At 40.5% G+C, this 21,584-nt stretch overlaps 1 protein-coding gene across 2 annotated transcripts in view; it reads left to right on the forward strand.

Annotated features, from left to right (window-relative positions):
• The window catches only part of SATB2 (SATB homeobox 2), a 177,283-nt gene that overhangs the window by 126,460 nt on the left and 29,239 nt on the right, over positions 1 to 21,584 (forward strand). For both annotated transcript variants that reach the window (XM_031452061.2, XM_064485121.1), the window contains exons 10-11: positions 747 to 902; positions 15,757 to 15,954. In XM_031452061.2, the coding sequence (XP_031307921.1) occupies positions 747 to 902; positions 15,757 to 15,954 (354 nt within the window). The remainder of the gene's footprint in view (positions 1 to 746; positions 903 to 15,756; positions 15,955 to 21,584) is intronic.

A 21,584-nucleotide genomic window follows, 5' to 3' on the forward strand; every position in this document is an offset into this window, starting at 1 on the left:
TAACCCCAAGATGTACAGACACCTTCCATGTTGTCCTTCATTTGTCTCTGAAGCTGAAGGGAAATCATTCAATTAAAACGAGCACGGCAGAATACATAAAACCACAATATGAGTTTAAGAAAATGAAAACGGCGCATCAAAGGCATTCTGAAGCCTAGTTTTATGAAATGAAATTTTGTTTCATTTCCACTGATTTCCTAGGTGAAATTAGGTGACTGTCTGGGTAGCATAATGATGATAATGATGGGAAACCATACATACTCGAATGACACACATAAAGCTTTAATAAAGAATGAGAGCGACTCAGGGGAGTGCATTAAATTGAGTAATAATTTATTATTTAGAGACCTCTACCCATTTACTCATTTTTTCTGGAAGAATTGGCTCTTCCTCCAAGGTGTGCCATTTTCAGAAAGAAAAAGGTAACTGTGTGTGTGTTCTGCATGTTCGTTTTGCAGCTAGGTGATGGCTTACAGTTTGGTGCCCAGAGAAGCTATCCTACCTGTGAACTGTCTCGGCTACTGTGAGGGAAAGAACAGGGCTGACAGGACTCTGCATGTCCTATAGGAATGCACTGCAATTATTTCCAATCACAATTAACCTGATTAGAATAATGGACAGGAAGTGTCCCTCTGTAGCTAATGCAGTTTGGCATCAGCTGACTGAAATCCTTTGATAATTTCTGCACAGATGGCTGGGCTGAATGCAGCACTTTTTAAATTATTATTTTCATGGTCTCTTGGTAGGCCAAAACCTCGACACCGACAACAGACCTCCCCATTAAGGTGGACGGCGCCAACGTCAACATCACAGCTGCCATTTATGACGAGATCCAACAGGAGATGAAAAGGGCCAAGGTGTCTCAAGCCCTGTTTGCCAAAGTGGCTGCAAATAAAAGTCAGGTGAGTGGTTTTTAAAAGAGCAAGAACGAGGGCTGGAATTAGACCCTTCTCCTCCTCCCACCAATAAAAATACATCTGTTCCTATAACAATAATAACAATAATAGTCCCTAGGGAACCTGTCACGTTCTGCCATTGGCTCTGCGGTGTGCTTTTACTCCCCTCAGAGTTCAAAATAGAGACTAAGTCAAAACCCAGATTTTTTTCTTGTAAAGAAAAATTTTTTTTTCAGAAAGAATCAGCCTTGAATGCTTTCTCTCCTAATTCTGAATCCTGCTATGTACATTTTTTTTTTTTTTTTGATATTTGGGCACAACTTAGCGTGTACAAAACAGCATCTTCCTGAGACCAGGTTTTCACCAGGTCTCATCGCCTCTCCTTCCCACCAGGGGAGCGGGTGACTTTGTTATGATAACTGCTTTTCCCCGGCCCCAGAGACACCTTGCCATGTCAGGTGTTTCTTTCACATACAGAATACAGTTGTTTTTCCAGGAGAAAACACACATCGGGGAGGGCAGAATGAGTGCTAAAATCTTTCACAGGAAAACATAGACGCTTACCCAGTGCAGTTTTTCAGAGTGCTGGGATTGTGGGGAATGGAATGCTCCGGGGAAAAGGGTAGACAGATGCTGGGGTTTTTTATTTCTGAAAGCAGCAACAGTTGATGGGATCTACTATCTGTTTCAGTTCATTTAAAGGGACAACTACCTCCCTGGCCTAGAATGAGTTAGGATGAGGTGCTCACTTACTCATCCCTGGGTTGAACAATTACCCAATGCAGAGTAGAGGAAACAAAAGTTAGTTGAAGCTTAATTCTGAGAGTCCTTTGATTCTGAGCTTGATTTCCTCTGTGGCCTGGCATGACAAATGTTTTCATCCCTACATATGTAAATGGTAAAATGGTCCATCATCTCCCTGACAGATCTTCTGTTGTGTGCAATAAAGGAAGTTCCTGAATACTGTATTAAGCAAGATGGTTTTTAAGAAAAATTAAGGTTTTTAAATAGTATAGTTAAATGCTGTATTTAAACTGATCATACGGTTTGGGGAATAGCCTTTCTTACCTGTAGTTTTGCAGTAACCTGCCTTAAGTTATTTTTCAGATGTTAATAAAGGGAGAGGAGTAGAATATCAAGCAGCTTCGAAGAGGATTGAAATATTTCTCTTTTCAATTTCAGTGTAGTTGTTTTTCCAGATTATTCTCTCTCTCATCAATGAAATCATTGAAGTACAGTTTGCTAAGATATGATGTCCAACCATAGTATGAAATACATGAAAAGAAAATGCCATAGAGCCTTCTTAAACTGTTAAATGCATAAAATCCCATGTACCACATGGCAAAATATAATGAGAGTTGGAACTGTTAAACGAATAAAGCTGTTAAATGCATAATGCCACTTGGCAAAACTACTGTGCATTTAATGGTTTTCCACTGTGTAATAAAGGACATATGTGGTAAATGTGCAGTAAGTATAAAGCTACACAATTGATTTTGCAAACCTGCCCCTGAGTCGTGACTTAACGTAAATATCAAAGTTTCACTCAGTCCCCCTTTTATAAGCAGCTTTCAAGAAAAACTAAAGACCACAGTCTGAGAACTTGATTCAAAACGCTTGTAATCTTCCTGTTGACTTGGCACTATGGCTGCTGGAAATAGTGATGCCTCTAGCCTCCCCAAATAATTCAGGTGGCTGATTGAAAACTGTGTTCCCCATTCGGCCCAAACTTAGCTCTCTGAATTTGTGTTGCCTCCTGAAGAACTCAGTAGCCCTGTCTTTGTAGAATCCGGAGGAAAACCTAGTTCTGGGAATCAATGTGCTAAAGGGTAAGATTGAGCCTAAATGAGGATCAGATACTTTGCACTTTTTCTTTTTTCCTTTGGGACAATGATTTCATCCTCGTTTATGAATAGGGGACCTTATTTGTAAATAGCTGACTAGATTCGCAAATCAGGTGTTAAGTTTTTTTAAAAATGGTGCCGCCAAACAAAATGAACTTAGCTGATAGTTTCAAGGGCAATTTAACATAAGATATTCACTGTATTTTGTAAGTACTACCAGAGTTTGCTTGATAAAAAGCATATTTAGTGAAATCAATTGCATGAAGTGGTACCTCGCACATGCATTTGGTGCGTATCTGTAAGGGGTGTGTGTGTATAGAATGGGACATTGGCCGAAGTACCTCTCCAAGCTGCAGTGGGATGTGGCCACACCCTCTCCGCTGGATTGGGAGGCTAGAAGAACAAAAGTTTTCTTCTCTCCTGCATTCCCTTTCCTCTTCCCTCTGTTATGTTCCTTTGGAGAGATCAGAAGTTCTTGGAGTGACTGAGGAGGCCAATAAATAGCAAGAGTGCTTCATTGTCTTGGAGGTGAAATTAGGAGAACCTTGAGTAGAAACTCTTGTGAACCGGAGTGGGTTTGGAGTCTGAAAGGCCCAGTTCAGCCATGCAGGGTAACCTCTCCCCTTCCATTTTAAATATCTTTTAAAATGGAAAGGAACCCTCCATTAAGTCTCATTCACTCCTTCGTGTGAGTTGCTGTCACCGTATTGAGAATAATGTTTAACACTGCCTGAGTATTAAGCAAGCTTTGAATGAGGAGTAGGAGGACTTTAGAAATTAAGGGCAGTGGGCCAGAGTGGTCCTTGCAGGCTGTTTAAGTGTTTAGGGAACAGGCACAATTGGAGGAGGGTTCAGAAAAGGAACTGAAAGAGTGACAGACCTTTGCAGTTGTACCTATGGTCCTGTTGGTGAAAATACGTGGCTGAAAAGTGTGTGTTTCCTTGGTGTGTGGGTTACATCAGGGTGCATTTGTCGGGTGCTGGAACATCTGTTCCTTTAGTTCGGCTCCAGCTCCTTTGTCATGGCCAGGCCAGTCCATCACCTGATTTCACTGAGTGCCTCCTATCTGACTTTTGCCCCTTTCTTCATGGGAGAGGAGTCAAAGACGGAAAAGTAGGCAGGTGGTGGGGTAGGGGTAGAGGAAAAGGTATGCTTCTATACATTTCATCTTTTACTTTCCATTCATTTTGAGTTTGGGATATGATGTACTATGGTCAGTGATTGTTCTCTGTGAAATAGGAGTGTGGGGTGCTTAGTAGGAGCCATAGTGCAAAGGTATGTGGGACATTTTCTGCACACCTTCAGGGTGGCCCTTACATACAAAGGACCACCAGGGAATGAGTGCCCCAGCATGCCATCTGAATGGCCACAGGAACTCCTTGTTCCTTGATAGCTTCTTGTAATCTCTCTTACCCCTCTTACTCAAATTCTGTAGGGTTACTGTCCCCTTTCCTCCTCAACTGCAGCTTATGATGTGTGACCTGGGAAATGGAAATCTAGGGGGGAAAGGAGCAAACACAGTGACCTGTGGGCACCCCTCTGCAGTCCTCCAGGGCTGGCCACGTGCTTTGTCACAGCATCATCAGCCACGTTTCTTTCCCTTGACATCAGTTGCCCCTTTCCCCAAGCGTTAATGCGCCATTTCTCTCGTATCCTGCCCTCTTCTCTTTGTTTGTTGCTTATTCAGCTCATGGAATACTGAGAATGATCTGAGGTTGGTTTTCCTTTGCAAGGAGAGTGAATCTTTATTATTTGTATGCCCAAAGACCCAACTCTACACGTGACTGTCTTTTCCTACTAGGTTTGGGTGAAAATAGAGTAGGTGGAGGGATGGGAAGGGGCTGTTCTATCTTGCCCCTATTAAAAAAAAGTAAAAACAGATGAATGAACAAAAATGTTAGAAGGTCACTGGGTTTGCTTTCTTTTTTCTTTTTGTTTTTTGGGTGGGTGAGGGGGGTGGAGGGGAATCTTGCTTTCTATATTAGGAAGGTAGAGAAAAGCTGAGACACTGCCAAAAGGAGAAACAGACAACGTGGTTGTAAGCCTCAGATGCTGGTAATGAAAGGGACAACCCCAGAGCCTGCTGGAGTAAAAGAGAAGGAGTGATCTGGGAATGATTGGACCCAGAAGGGTCTCTGATGAGACCCTCATCTCACCAAGATTTAAAGACCCCTGCCAACCCTTGAGTGCACCTCCCCAACACACACACCTTCCCAGGCCCACAAGCCGCAGGAGCTCCCACTTGGATCAGGAGTGGGAGAGCCCTTACTGCCACTGCACAAGAAAGAGGGAGGTATATTCGTGATCCCACTGCACCTGCGGAAGATGAGTTTCTGGTCTCCAGCACACACTTCTGAAATCATTTCCTCCATAGGAGCTGGCTTCTTCGTGGGATTGGGTTTCAGTATGTTCTGTGCTTTATGCACATTAGGATGAAGCAGAGCTTGCATACTGACTGGCCCTTATTCCTTATCACTGTTTCACCAAAAAAATGTATTCCATGTCCGCACCTACTGACTTAAATTGTATTGCTAAGTAGAAGGTGACTTAAGCTTTAGATGTAGGTTACAAGCTCAGATTTTATGGACATTCTCCTTTATTGTCAAATATCCCTTTATAGATGATCTAATTTGCTTAACAGGCTAAATGATTTAAAACATACACAGCAGATTCTTTTAAAAGCAAAAATAAAGACAGTCAACTTTACGTAAAATAATCGGTATATTGTTTGGTTTGCTTCCTTCCTTTTATTGCTTTTTGCTGTCGAAGTTTATATCATATTCAGTATATATGCTAACATATTTTCTTCATTCCGTCATGAGTTACCATATTGCTTTTGTGTCTCCTCTGAAAAATGTCCCAGGTACAAGTTAATTGTACATATTTCTTTTTTAAAGAAATAACTTCTATTTTTGATGACTTTAAGTAATAGCATCCTCATTTTAGAAAATTCAGAAAATGAAGAAAAGTATAAAGGCAAAACCATGAATCACACATAACTCCACAATCCAAAGACAGTTACTAATAACATTTTAGAGTTTGTCCTTCTAATGTGTATGTGTGTATATGAGTTTCACATGTGTATTTGCATCCTAATTGGGATCATACTGTATAACACAGAACTATAAGACAAGTTAAAACTACAGTTATTTCAAGGCCAACTTTGCATGTAGGAGAGTACATTTAAAAATCATGAAGTGTCTTTAGTCTTCTTATCTAGTTTCTTAGCCTTTGGAAAATATTGTGCAAGGATCAAAGTTTTGCCACTTTGCCCAAAAAGTGGTTTGACACTTGCCTTATTTATTAAGTTCCCTTTATGAGGATGGCCTTATTGGGACTGGGATAGCTCAGGCTACTGGAAGTAAATGTTTGGCTACCCTGATCTCTCTGGTAACAAGTGTGATGGGAAAAACTGGTCATGTGATGGATGCCCCATGTAAAATGAGTTGGTGGTCTCAGTCTCACTCCAAATGCTTTTGCTTTTACCATCTTGAATCCAGTGTGGAAGCCAGGCTGAAATGAGGCATGTGGCCTCGCCCGAGAGGCTGCTGCTTCGTGATGGGCAGGTTTCTTTGGAACACAATCATTTTGACAGCCTATCAAAAAGCAGTTTCTATTCATGTCAACTGTCCACCCAATTCAAATGAAAAAAAAAAATCAATGCATTTCTACTACAATTGCCATTTGAAAAAAAAAGTTACTGTGCTAAGTAGTGAGAAAATTAGATTTCTCAATATTCGCACATGCCAAACTAAGAGGGCGGTCAACACAAGGATGCCAAAGGGTCAAGTTAAGCCCTTCATCTTCTCTTTTCTCTCAGCTTAACTCAAGGGATTAAATTCTGTTGAGGGATTATCAACAGAAATTCCCTCAAGATCTCGGTTTTTACATCAATCTTATAGTGAGGAATTGGGTTCTTTTTACCACTCCCATAATTAATTATGTTAAACTTTTGTGCCCTCAAACTAGCCTTTATGGAAACCCTTAATTAGATACCAGTGAAATTCAGAGTCCATTTGCACTTCTTAAATGTCAGATACCTTCATCCATCGCTGAGGTTTCTGTACTGGTTGTGAGCACACCTTTATCTACTGCAGAAACCTTTGAGTTGCATTATTTTGCCTGTTTGTGACCTGGCACCTGTAGACACTTGCTTATGACTTTGAAGCAAATCAGGTTGACATATTAAAGCCATTTGTCTGAACTCTCCCAGACCTCTTGCGAAGAGGATACGGAGTTAAACCATGGTTCTTACTGATGGAGAATGTTGGTGCCTATGAATGCTTCCTACCTCTTTGCTTTAAAGGCTGTTGAATCTCTTCCTTTCATAGGCCAAGACAAAGGTGAGGCAAGCTAGGACTTAGGGTACAAAATTTAAGGAGGCACACACTTTCAGAGCTGCACTCCTTAAATTGTGCTCATTGGTTGCCTGCTTGCCTCACTCTGGCCCCAGCCCTGGTCTTCCAAACAAGTCTCATTTCTGGTTTTCTGCTGTACTTTTAAGTTCTTGAGGCAGTGTGCATATTATAATCTCTTATGTCATAGGTGTACTGGAGCTTGGACCTGAAGTCAGGGACTAGAAATATTTTGGTTGTTTTCTCTTTGATATTTTAGCCTAGTACATTTTGTTGTCAATATCTTTCTGGTGTTTAAGTGGAGAAGATTGCAGATTCATTCTTCTTTTTGACAAACATGGATAGCTTTTTCAGGTGCATGTTTCCATATATGACTATATGTATATGTGTGCATATTTATATAAAGTCACACCAAATCTCTGTACTATCATATAGCTCTGGTGTAGCCCTTATTTCTGTGTAAGGAAGGCAAAAAGATTTTATGAAATCCCCTCTTGACTTGAGCCTTTTATAACAGAGCTTAAGGAGTTGTTCTGAAATAAAATTTTCATTACTCTCAATTACAGATTCAATCTTTACAAACACATCCATAGAAATGTGAGACACAAGCCCAGAGACAGCTGAAAATTGGTCCCCATGAAAATACAGTTTGGAATTTAGAGTAAAATTTTGAAAAATAAAAAAAGAAGCAGATCATTTTTACTTACCACATTCAAGGTATAAAATAATTAACCTTGAACTGTAACCAAATGCTCAGCACAGATCTTTTTTCAGGTTTAGATGACCTCCTCATCAGGGGCTCATTGAAGCCCTTGACAAGTCTCCCTTGCAGTTTAGCCTTTTATCCATTTCAGCTTTCTTGATTAGGTTATCTTGAATCATTAGGGGGTTTATTTATTTTAATAGACACTTATTGGATTCATGAAAAGAGAATTCGGTGACTAAGAAACAAGAGCTGAATATTATCTGGCTCATTTCACACTTCAGAAGAGTCTCAACCAGCTGAAGAGAAATTCTTTCACAGTTACAAAAGTTTGTTTGGGGACTTCATGTGCTTCCATTTAGAAAGTGAACTGTCTGTGGTTAATAATATGAATTTTCTTTGGAGACACTCAGAAAACATTTCCTTTTGGTTACATATGCTGACATTTCTGTATTGAAGATGTGGGTGAGTAAATGGCCTTTTACATTTCTGTTGCAAGAAGCCTTGAGTCATTCTCCTGAAGAACTGTTCATTTGCTGATTTATTCATTCACTGGAGTTCCTAGATGGGCAAAGAGGGTGGGGCTTCTCACTATTTGTAGATTGAATTCACTCTTCAGCTCTGTGTTAGGCACATCGAGGGAACAGTAAAGACTGTGTCAAGGCCTTGCCTTCAAGGCGAGTACAACCTTACTTAACACAAACAAAGTTTTTACTCTTTTGCTCTTGTTGATCAGACCAGGCTGTGAACTTGCATTTGTTTCTTAGAGAGTGCTGGTTTGTATTTGTTCTAAAATATTATAAAAATGAGGAAATTTGTCACCAACAAAGAACATTTTATTTTGTTTTATTTTATTTTATTTTATTTTATTTTATTTTATTTTATTTTATTTTATTTTATTTTATTTTATTTTATTTTATTTTATTTTATTTTATTTTATTTTTAGGGAAAAAATATGGGAGCTGAGAGAAGTTGGAGTATATTACCAGTGTCCCTCGGCAGGAAAAGAAGTAACTTAGTACACAATGATGTTTCAGTACCACGGACAGGAACCCCACTCTTCCCATCTCCTTCCCCTCCCCCATCACTTAAACAGGATTCAAACTCATAGCCAATGGGCTGCAAACTCAAACACTGGGCTGTATTGTTGGTTTCTGAAAGCCCTCCCTGGTCATTTGAATAGTCTCAAGAGCTTTTAGTGTGTAGTTTGGAGAATATGACACTCATCTATTGTCTACTTGAAATTTTTAAACCTTTAAAATTTTTTATAAGTGAAATAGATACGGCCCTTCCTCATTCGTTTTCAACCTGGGAAAGCTTTAAATCTCCTCGTCTGAGCAACAACAATGACACATGTGCACACAAACACACGCAAGAAAAGAAAATGGTTAAAATGACAAGAAAGGATTTTTTGAATGACTGATACAGTTTGGTGCTTATGACAAAAGTCATTGTTTTAAGAATTAAAACTCTTGGATGATGAAGGTTATGACGTATGGATTTTACCACTGCAGGCCATTGTGGGCCCTGATTAATACCCAGCAACATGATTTTATTATGGAAAAAAAAAAGATGTCAAGGCTAGGTTAAGTGGTGTTCTTGACTTTATCATAGTCTTTTCTTCAAGAATTGCTCATTAAAAAGGAGGAAAGAAAGGAAGGGAAAGGAGAGAAGAAAGAAAAGAATTCTTTGTCATAGCAATTAGGAAGCCTTCAATGACTCCTGTGGACCATAGGATCAGGATGAAAATCCTTTATAACATGACTCCCACCTCCATTTCTAGCCTGTGCTTTGCCTCCATAAAGTTGCTTCTGATTCCTTGAATGTGATAATTTTATAAGTCCATGCATTTGCTGATAATGTTACCTATGCTTGGAATGTGAATCTAATCACTTCCTCTTCCCATCTGGTGCAATCCATCTTTATCTTTCAAGGTCCACCTTATAAGTCCTGTTCTCTGTGAGGACACTTCCCCTGAGCTTCATGATCAGAATTGCTTACTTCCTTGTTCTCAGTCAATCAGCCTTTTAAGTAATAAGTAATAATGAAAATTAATACCTTGTAATGGCCTACAATGAAAAAGACTATGAAAAGAAATATATACATAATATGTTTTCTCTTATTTCATTTATTTTTAAGGAAAAATATAAATGAATCACTATGCTGTGCACCAGAAATTAACACAACATTGTAAATCAATTATCCTCCAACTTTTAAAAATTGGGGGAAAAAAAAGAAAGCTAAATGATATATGCAATGTGCCAGCACATTGCATGGCACATAGTAGGTGAATGTTCAGTACAAGATTAGAAACTAAATTAATGTTCTGAGAGACCTCTGTCACTATTTGTACTTATATAATGGGGTACCTTGGATCACTGCATGTTCTTTATCATATTCATGTGTTGGAGATGGGGGAAAAAACCCTCAGAACATTGACAGTGTTGTTTCTAAAAATTTGTGCTCCTCTCCAACTGTGACTCTGAATTTGAGGTGGTAAAACATTCTTCTGGGCTCATTTCTGTGCACTCTAATAATTCCAATTCAATTGAGCATTTATTGATCATCTGTTATGTGCAAGGAACTATACCTTGCTCTGAAAAGGCTAACATGAGTAAGAAATCCACCTTTTCCCTCCACCCCAATCAAGAAGCCGACTGTTCTGACAGGGGTGCAGGCATGCCCACCAGTAGCAGTAATAATCATCAAATTGTGAAAGGGTTATAAGCACAGTGCTGTGGAATCATGCAGAAGTGAGCAACTAGTTCTTACAAGAGATCAGGTGAGACCATGTCAGCTGAGCCTTGAAGTAACAGCTTGCATGGAGGGGGCAGAGGGTTGAGTATGAGATTTTCCAGCAAAGGGAGTAACATGAGCAAAAGCATGAAGATACACCAAACCTATTCGGGACTGAGTAATTCACAGTGGCCGGAGCACAAGGTCTTTGGGGGAACTGATGGGAGATGAAACCATGAAGGAAAAACGGGGGCAAATTGTGGTTCTTACTGTTGCCTTTTCTAATGCTCTTGAATTTTGAACTTAAAGGTGTCTCATTTAAGTAAATTCTCAACAAAACCATCAATTTACTGAGAGATAAACTATGGGGTTATTATTCATCTTTCAAAAAGAAATAAAAGTACATTTTTTCAAGTAGTAAGGATTCCTAATACATTTAAAACATTATTTGCTTTGTAAATTCAGATTGACGTGCAACTTTTCAGGAACCCGTGGATTGTAAACAAACTATATCTTTACTGGTGTGAGTGTCACCTCACCTGCATAGTTGGGAAAGGGAGGCCAGAGGTGTTTTTTCTACTGAGGGAAATATATTTGTTTAAGAGGCTGATGAGATGGCTAAAATGAGATGTTAATAGATCTTATTTGCTTATGTGCTGAGTGCTTGGGAACTCTTTAACTACTGATTGCAAGGATGCAGGCTTTGAACTTATATTCCTTCTCTGGGTTCAGAATTTGAAGGTAAAAGAGTTTTAATTACAAATTCCTTGGCATCATTACACTTTGGCTCCATGTACATTTTCCTATGTAAGTTCCAGGTATTCTCTGTATTTTTTTAACTTTTAATTTTGAACACATTTTAGACTCGCAGATATGTTGCGAAACAGTACAGTTTCCATGTATTTCTCACCTCGCTTCCCCTAATACTAACGCCTGCATCAGCATAGTGTGGTCAAAGCCAGGAAATTAGCATTGTTTTCATACTATTAACTAAACTAAAAACTTTATTCTAATTTTACTAATATTTATTTATTAATATATACTAAATATTAGTAGTATTTCCACTAATGTCCATTTTTTGTGCCAGAATCCCAGCCAGGAACCACACTGCATTTAGTTATTGATCATTAGTTTCTGGCACTCTTTGACCATTCCTCTGTCTTTTCTCTTTCTTGTCTGCTTTTTTTTTTTTTTTTTTTTGTCTTTGTAATGACCTTACCACTTTTGAAGAGGACTGATTGGTTATGTTGTTGAACATCTCTCATTTAGAGTTCGTCATGATTGGACCTGAGGTTATGCATTTTTGGCAAGACTACCTCACATACTATCTCGTGTCCTTTGCTGGAAATCATATCACACGGTTTATGGTTGTGAACATGTCATCGCTGGTGATGTTGACCTTGATCACTTGGCCAAGGTGGTTTTTCCTTTGTACTTTGACCCCAATAGCTAATCATTATCTCTCGTTTCTGACAAATAACAAGGTAACAGAGCATGAAATGGGGAGCTGGAAGGTAACTTAGAGACCATCTTTTGTGAACCCCTCCTTTTATAGTTAAGCTTCCAGAAGATCCAAGAGGGTAACCACTTATCCACAGGTCACCAGATTACTTAATATCAGAGCAGTAGCATAGCAGTTCAGTTTCAGGCCCCCAAAATGACTATTCTGTGCTCCCTAACTGTGCACAGCACATGAAATTCACTTAGCCTCAGTTTTACTGTATAAAAAAGCTAAACTGACTATATGAATATTCAGGGAACTTTTGGTCAAAACTTAGAACCAGACTAAAAGCAACCACAGCTAGGTACGTACTCCACAGTTCCTGGTGCCCGCTCACAAGGCTGGCCGCAGCTGGAAATCAGATGTACCTCTGTATCAACACCTCTGAAATGAAAATAATTCTCCTGGAATGCTCCACATAACACATAGGGAGCAACAACAAAAAACCTACTTGAGATTTTTAACAGAAAAAGGAGATTTGTTTATTAATAATTCATGAGTTCCCATTGAACATGCACGACAGAAACAGTGCTATTCAATAGAGAATACTGTCATCTGTCACTGTTTTATTTGACATTTACACTTTTTTTTTTTTTTGCCTGATACTGCAAAACTTTCTTGGATGGCATGCAAAAATTATATAAATGAAAAAAATCCCAGTGTGGGGACTCTATCTCTTCTGTGATGGGTTCACTCCCAATTCCTTGCATGTGTGTTCATGCAACAGCGTGGCACTTTTTCACACAATCATTAGCCACCAAACAAGCTAGTAAGAGACCCTATTGAGAAAACAGAGATAAGCATCCCAAATGGGCTGGGGGAAGGATCATGTGAAGAAAAAGATGGAGGGCGAGATGGCAAGTGAGGTGGAAGAATAGATTTCCGCAAGATAAGCACACAAATGTGCGGAGTGAGCAAGTGAGTCTGAGAGAATGGAAAGCAAATCATGGCTGCCGTGAAGCAAACTGACAAAAATACATTGCCGTTTCAGATGCAAAATAAATATTTATAAATGACATCATGGGAGCTCCACTAGTAGGGAATATCGGCATTTAGTAGAAGAGCAAGTCAGAGTCAGGAGCACCTCGCAGCTTTGTGCTACTGTAAGGCTCTCGACAATATTTCTGCTCTGTAGGTTAGTTATTATTTATAAAAATCACAGAACCAGCTGATACATTCATAAGCTAATTATTGAAGCAGCTGGGTACACATGGTGCAATATGTCCAAGGCTGTGAAGTATCACAGATTTCTTGGGGCCTGCTGTGGTGGGGGTGCACTGTTGAAGGCTCCATCCCTTAATCTGATCAGCCAAGCAAACACTTTGTGGGGAAACTAGATTAATAACCCTCTAAATACCATGAATGTGCTTCAGCTTCAAAACTGGGTTCCCTTAAACATGCTATTAGCTCAGCTCCATCAGGGATTTGAGGAAGTTCTCTGGTGCCCTAAGAACAGGGTCTTGTTGGCTACCTCCCTGTGCCAGAAATTAATTTGGTTTGCTTATGTCTGCACACATGATCACACTTGTGTCTAATCCGCTCCCTAATAGCTTCAAGGTCAGGACCCTGCATGTCAGTGGGCAAATTGAGCACTAGACTGCTTAAAGACTGATGGCAGACAGCACACAGTCCATAACGAGGCCTGTAGTTTGTTCTAAGTGATTGTAATGAGTGCAGATTATAACAGCGCATATAAATCAAATGCGGCAATGCATGTTGTGCGAGACATTCCGAGTTTCATACGTGGAGATCCCACTCAGCTGTCACCTGTCTCCTTTCAAGCTGCGGCTTCCCACAATGCAGTTCACTCCTCATGCGGAACAGCAGGTGCTGTCCTCCTTAAGGTCTGAGTAGCTCAGAACGTCATCTTTTAACAGATGTAGGTTTTTGTTTTTATTTTCTGTTAAATGATTGGCCGCCGTGCTGTAGCCTCCCCTGGGAGATGTTAAACATACCTGTTTGAAACATCTGAAAGAGTTCAGTTGGAGACTTATTCAGATCTGCGAAAAGACAGAGAAATAGGAGCTTATTTTTTCCACAGATGGTTTATTTTCCATTTCAAGAATTCTTTGCTCTGTACAAAGAAACCCTTGAGGGAACACTTGGGGACTAGGAGTTTTTTGTTTTGTTTTGTTTTTAATATTATTTGCTATCTGATAGGGATAAAAAAAATCAATCATCTTCAGTTTTCATATAGCTTGCACCTTGAAAAATCAACCATTACCTGTCTCTCAGTTGAACTGGAAAAAAAAAGCTATGAAAATACTTAGAAAAACATTTCCAAGCAAATGATGAGATATCTTGTTTTCATTCTTCCTAACCCTCTAACTCTCCCCAGCTCCCAGTTTATTGCAAGAAAAGATCAGGTCTGCGCAAATGTGGCCTCTCACTTGTAAAAACAAGGCAGTGTTGTGTTACAGATTAGTTTATAAATCCCCAGTGGCTTCACAGTTCAGTGCCTACAGCTGCTGCAGATGGGCCTGGGTTTTTGTCTCTTCGCGGTGCTGCAGCCGGCAGTTGAAGGAGAAAATGGAATGATCAGGTTATTAACATGGAGGCCGCGAGGAAGAGGCTGCACAATGAGAACAGCTGGTGTTGCTGTCTTGGCTGATGCAGCGGAGATAATCAAATCTTGCCTTTTTTGGGGGAAAGGCAGAAGACACAGTGGAGAGTTAGACAAACAACAGCTTCTGATATTATAAGGGGATTTTATAATGCATGTCAGGAACTTTCGTTGGCTTACAAGTTATGATACGGAATTTGTTGAGGTTCGGGATTTATTTTTTACAAAGTCATTTGTGTTTACTTATGCACCTTTTCTAGAAAAATTCTTACTCGTTTTTGCAGGAGGCGTGATGTGGGACAGTTCTTGTTTTTAAAATTAACGTAGCTTGGAAATGATGGGTTAGAAAGCTACTGGGTAAAATATTTTGACATGAGTCAGTGAGCGATGTTGACAGCATCCTCTGTATTATTTTCATATAATCCATCATTATTTGCATTACATTTTCTTTCTCGTGCAGTCGCGAGCGAGAGAACATCCGGATGCCAGAGTTGGGAGGCACACATTTGCAGGTGTGACCCGTCCAAGTGCCTACCTTCCTGCAGGTGTGGCTGTGGCGGGAAGGTGATGGTTTAGGAGGGCCCAGAGCCCGAGGCATTCAGAGATTGAGCAGATCGACACTTTTCCTCATTCTAGCTAAGGTTGTTCTGGAGGGGTTATTGATAACTGTGAGGCTGTTTCCTCCCTGGAGAATTCAGTGCTGTTTATACATAGGCATTTTTCTTCTTCTTTAGAATTGACCACTTTGTAATCCCTGTTTGTCCATCTTCACCTCTGTCTTGGAATAGACTGCTATCCAATTGGGTAATTTTTAAAAATTGTAGCTGACCAACATGAATTAATTTTTCTGAGGATTGGACAGCTACCATCTTCCTTGAGTATCTTTTACAAAGGAACTGTAAATTAATTGAGAGTATGTTCAATAGGAAGGGTGACAAGATAACCACTAGACTGACGACTCTCAGGCGTTGGTGTACCTACTTGCATGGCCGTTGGTTTGTTTTCACAGTTGTCAGGCTGCCTCAGTATCTCCCCAGTTTGGTGGGAATAATTTTGACATAAAAATATGATAAACTGGGATGGTACCTGACTGCACTGAAGCCCCTGCTGCTGCTCTGCACTCAGCAGTTTGACTCAAGTGACCGTGTCTGTTTCCAGGGCTGGCTGTGTGAACTGCTCCGCTGGAAGGAGAACCCCAGCCCAGAAAACCGCACCCTCTGGGAGAACCTCTGTACCATCCGTCGCTTCCTGAACCTTCCCCAGCACGAGAGGGATGTGATTTACGAGGAGGAATCAAGGCATCATCACAGTGAGCGCATGCAACATGTGGTCCAGCTTCCCCCTGAGCCGGTGCAGGTAAGCATCCCCTTGTCCTCGGAAACTGAGCTGGGCTGTTGGTGCCAGCAACTGTTGAGGGTCAGAGGGGCACACCACACCGTCTCCCCTCAGAAGATATCTCATGCCATGTCCCCAGGGACAGAGGGCCCCGTTTTCACAGTGGGCATATTGTGTGTGTGTGTGTGTTTATGTGTGTGTGTGTTTATGTGTGTATATGTATGCATGTGTGCACGTGCACACACACACACACACACACACACAAATGACTGAGGCATCGATTCTGAAGGCAGCTGCTTTCCTGAGAGCATTTTACTTGTGGGGCTGTGAAGCCAGAGACTTCATGGAGAATTAAATCTACCAATTAGAAAATCTAGTTCATAGTTCCCATCAGTTCATTTTCTGAAGGAAAAACTCTGAAGTAGCCAATGAATTGATACAATATTCCTCAAGGAATATTTCACTAGGCTGAGGAAAAAGAAATATCCACATGAACTAGGGAATACCATTGAATCTCAGTTGAACCTTTGAGAGAAAGTGTGATGGAGTCTTAGAATTTTAAGATGAGCTCTTGCTGTTTTGGATTCTCTCTCTTTTAGAAATCTGTCTTCATTTGGGTTGTGTAGATTCTGCTTAGATTTGATATCATTGAGAGAAATAATATTTCTTTCTAAGAGTGACTGAGCCTAACTACTGACTCTTGCTGTAAAATCAGTTACTTTAGGGAAGAAGTATTAAGGAGGGTTTCTAAGGTTATGCCCCTTTGAGCTGTGCCGCAAATTGTTTCGGTAGGCCACGAAATTTGTCCTACTGCCCAACATCACCAATCCCAACTGCCACCGAGGGCGATCCTTTAGGGCCCTGTCTGAATCTCCTTTTGTGTAGCAAGAAGAGGAAAGGTGAGGCAGGAGTGCAGGTCTGTGTGCGTGTGAGGGTGAAGAAGGGAGATGAGAATGAGGGAAGGATGGGGCCGTGGTTTCTTGATCAGATATCAGGAGAGGTGGTGAAGGACGGGTGAAATCCTCTCTTTGAGCTGTCCTGTCTCCTGGCCCCTTGCTCTACCCTCACATGCCTTGGTGGAAAAGTCAGAAGTCAGTGGGTCCATTATATCACTTTTTATCCAGATATTGACATCTCAGTCAATGCTCTCGTTGGGTACTTTCCAAAGTCACAGAGTGAATCACCCAGATCAGACTCATGAGTTGGTAGAGCTATAAGCACCTCCAGGAGTCTCTTATAATATACACAGTGAACTCAGAGTGTGGGGGTGACAAAGGGTACTTGGTTAATAAGTGGCAGAGCCCGCTCTCCTGGCTCTGGGCTAGTGCTTGGGTGACTCATTTCCCAGAGGTGAGCCCAAGTCTTACGCTTTAGGATCAGCCTCTCTCTTCCGTCTCTTGTCCTTTCCTGGCTAGGGCCACATCCAAACACCAGGGCACCTCTCTACAGACAATTAGGTCAGCATATGCTGAGTCATATGGATTTTGAGATTTAGTAAAAATTAAAATTACAAAGGGGGCCCATTATAGGTTCACCAACCTTTTATTTTAGAAAATAAATTTATTCAAAAAATTCAAGGGAGGCTCCCATTTATTATTCATGTTTCATATGATAAAATATTCTTTAATAACAAACAGATTAATGAAAAGGAAAACCTAGACAAAAAAACGTCTTGCAAACATATACATTCAGTCCTATGAAAAAACTCACTATCACCCCTGTTTTTCTCATTTTGATGTGAATTGGTCAGAACTTCTGTGTTGAACCAACACAGGGCCAACAACTAGCTTCAGGGAACCACTGACTCTGTGTGGACTTTTCATTCAGGGTCCATCTTAGTCAATCCAGGCAAGGTAGAAACAGAGCAGAAGTGAAACGCTGATTTATTATAGACATTAATAGCATTTCTTTTTCATTATAGGATGATGACAGAGTTGACAATTTAGAGAAGTTTGAGATAAGAATACTAATACCTAATTCTTCATTAAAATGAGGACCTCCCTTCATCTGGATGATGACTCCTGTATATTTGTGTCTCCACTCTTTGTCCAGAAATTCTCATCTCTGTGAGGTCCCTGCGTTTAGGGAGCTAGAAGGATGTTCAACATAGTATTTTGAGTATTTTGCCTTTCAACTGACCAGTCTGAGTAAAGTAAATCTTAGAAGCAGACAGCCAGTTTATTTATGATTTTTATTATCTTTTATGTTAGTATGTCAGAACTAGAGTGTGCTAACAATATTTAATGGCTAAGAAAGAGTCAGTCTGTAATTTTCCTTTTCAGTTTTAAGCACTTTGTGGCTATTAACATTAACTTCTGACATCACTAAGAGAATTCACTTGTTTTATAAAAGGTTACTTCTATCACTCAGCTCTTAGCTAAAGAGTTTACAAATAAGGTAATTTTCTCTTCATTGACTTTGTCTTAGCCATTGACCTTGATCCCACAACTACTGTGAAACTCTTCAGTACATTCCCTTTTTTTTTTTCTTTTTATAAACATTGTGCCTATCTCTCAGTGATACCCCTTTGAATGCTGCATTTATGTTTCTTGGTAAAATACAAAGCTTTGGGTTAATTCTTTATTACAATTGTGATACGAAAAATGAAGAGAACTTGAACTAGCCATCAGACTGGAGTAGAGCTGTCACGGCCTCTGTGACTTGGGAAGGACTGTATTTAGAAAAAATCCCAGACTACTAAAATACGTCTGCAGCTGTCCAAAAGTTAAGGCTCTGGACTCAGGGTTGGGATTCACTGTGCACTCACATCCACTAAAATTTTAGGAAGATGTAATTGCTTATGTGTTTTAAGAATTTAAAAATTTGCATGTTGGTAATGTTAGTTTGGTGATGTTACATTTTGTCTAATAAGGCAGAAAATGCGGCATTATTAAACTGTTAAGTATAGGTGAAATCAGTGGTTATTAAGAATCTCTGGTATATGCACAGAAGTCCATCCCATTTGTGGTCATAGAAGAGTGCCATTTAAATTTCTTTAAGTAGTTAGGGTACACTATTCCCCAATGTTTCTTAAAGTATAAAGATATGAAGCAGTGACCTTTGCACATAATTACCCACCACGTCGGTCTGTCAAATTACAGCTCCACTGGACAAAAGGAGCTTGGAATCACCCCCTCACCATTTGGTGCTTTCTGTGATGTCAAGATGCCGCTTAGAGTCAGAACCTCTTTCCTCACCCAAGGAAGGAAATTATTCTTGCCTTCTCTTTGCAAATAGTTTATTAATTGGTAGTCTTATATTGCATGCAGATGTTTCTTTTTTTAAGTCCATGAAAGTTTTGAAAAATTTAAGCCCACATTTAGAAATTAGAAGATTTCGCTTAAAATCCAGATTTCAGATAACAATCCAGAAAATCAGAAGATGTGACCCGCTGGGCCACACGGCGGGGCTGACACTCTCTGTGCAAGGCACACACTCGCCATCCTCTGCAAGAGCCCCACGTGCTGTTTCTGCACCCATCCACTTAGTTCACTTAGGCCACTCCTGTCACATCATTCTGTCCTGGTGAGGCCAGCTGGCCCCGAGACTCCTGCATCCGAAGCTGCCACACCAAAGCCATACATGCCTTTGCCCTGTGGTTCTGATTTCTTCCATGGTAGCCACTGTGTGCCATCTATTTTTATAATTCTAACACCTGACAGAATCCTTCCCATGCTTACCAAGAAGTGCACACGTGAAGGCATTTCCCTTCAGAGGTGAAGCTAGGTTATAGTTGGGTTTGGGGCCCCTAAGAGGTATTGTCAGCCGCAGAGACTTGGGGGTCCTGGAAGAAAGACACATTTTTTTCCTTATGAATTCAAATCTCTCCAGCTGATATAGATTTGATGCCATATTGAATTATCCGGTTTCTCCAGTTTTCTTTCTGGTATTCTCAGCTTCTTCAGAAACCCCCATTTAAGTCCCTGCTGTCTGGGAGGTGACTTTGCAGGCTCTGAACGCACCTTGTAAACTAGATCCGCCTACACTGTGGATTCTCAGTGGGGCCATACTGCCCCAGGGAGTAAAAACTGATTCTTGGGGAGCATAATAATCGTCAGTTTCCAGTTGTTTATGGGCCTCCAAAGGGACATAGTACATAAAGGGATATTCTGTATATCCGATATTAAAATTGCATGACGTGGGGGAAATGATTAAGAAAAAATGCCTAAAAAGGCTCCTTTGGGGAATAATAATGAAAAAAATGTTGCAAAATGCTAATATACATAGTTTCCAGTGCATGTCTACATAATACAAAGAAGACCATCATAAGTGAGATGAGATGGTATGATAGACTAAAACATTCCATGAAAAAGATGAAATGAATTCCAGTTTTCACACCAAAAGGTTGGAGACAAAATTGTTTCTTGTGGTTGCAGCGATTTTCCCCCTAGTGGTTATTACGACCCAAGGCCCTGAAGTGAGTGGATAGCCTCAACTTAGAATCAAAAACTAGTTAGGTTAGGGTATTCATTATTACCAGCTCCATTTTACAATTGGAAAAACTGGAGCAGAAGTGTAGAGCTTTGCCTGAAGCCAGGATTGCCAGCTGAATGAAAACACAGGCGTTTTTGGCATCCAGTCTTTCCTCTGACCACACTTCTCTCTTAATGCAGCAAAGGAGAAAGGACATTGCTCATGCTATGACTAGGTCACTGAGAGGGGCTGATTGGGGAGCATTTGCCAAATTGTTCATGTCTGTGTAGTTTGTGCTTTATTGCTTTATTATATTTCCACCACAGTGTTTCCATGGGTTATTTTGTAAGTTCAGGAATTCTGAGCTTGCTGCTATGTGGTTTCCTGACAAGTACTTGTTTTAAAATTCCATGCCGTATGCTGAGTAAGAATGTGAGACCCGGTGGATGACAGCCGACACCAGCATTAGACCTTGGCTCGTTTGGGTTGATGCCCACTCAGGGGATTCTCAGCATTTTCTAAGCTACTGAATCCTTGTCATTGATATCAACCAGTGGTCCTCAACCAAGGGTGACTTTGCCCCCCCATGGGATCTTTGGCTGTGTCTGGAGACGTTTTTGCTTGTAACTTGAAGGTGCTGCTGGTATCTGCTCGGTGGAGGCCAGGGATGCTGTCAAATATCCCATAACACGTGTACATGGCAGGATCCCAACAAACACTTACCTGTTCTACAATGTCAGTAGTGCTGGGGCTGAGAAAGCTGCCACAGACACACTACTGGTTGCCTAACAGTATAAGATACAGAATCTTCAGTATCTCTGAGACTGACTCGGAGTTTTTCCTGTTCAAAATCCAGTGATGATAACAGCAGTAACAATGGTGATGGTTCTTCTTCTTCCCTGGAAGCAGCTGGCCTTTTAGGGAGCCAGGGTTTCAAACTGTGAGATTTTTCCATCTCTTGTCTTCCTCAAACCTTATGAAAAACCAAGGTGGGGCGGTGATTTTTATCCACTTTCACATATGAGAAACTGAAGCTTAGACAAGTTAAGTAACCTGTTCAGAATGAGCCTATAACTCCATGTTTGTCTACCTTCAGTGTCTGACTTTTTTCTCTGTGCTAGAAAGAACCACTAAACATGCAGAGCCAGCCTTCCCTGGATACTTGCTGTTAGCTGTCTGATACTATGTGAAGCTGTTTATGTATGTTATTTAATTTTTACTCATTCTACTGAATAGAT

This window comes from Camelus dromedarius, chromosome 4, assembly GCF_036321535.1.
Source record: "Camelus dromedarius isolate mCamDro1 chromosome 4, mCamDro1.pat, whole genome shotgun sequence".
In the NCBI taxonomy this organism is placed as follows: Eukaryota; Metazoa; Chordata; class Mammalia; order Artiodactyla; family Camelidae; genus Camelus; species Camelus dromedarius.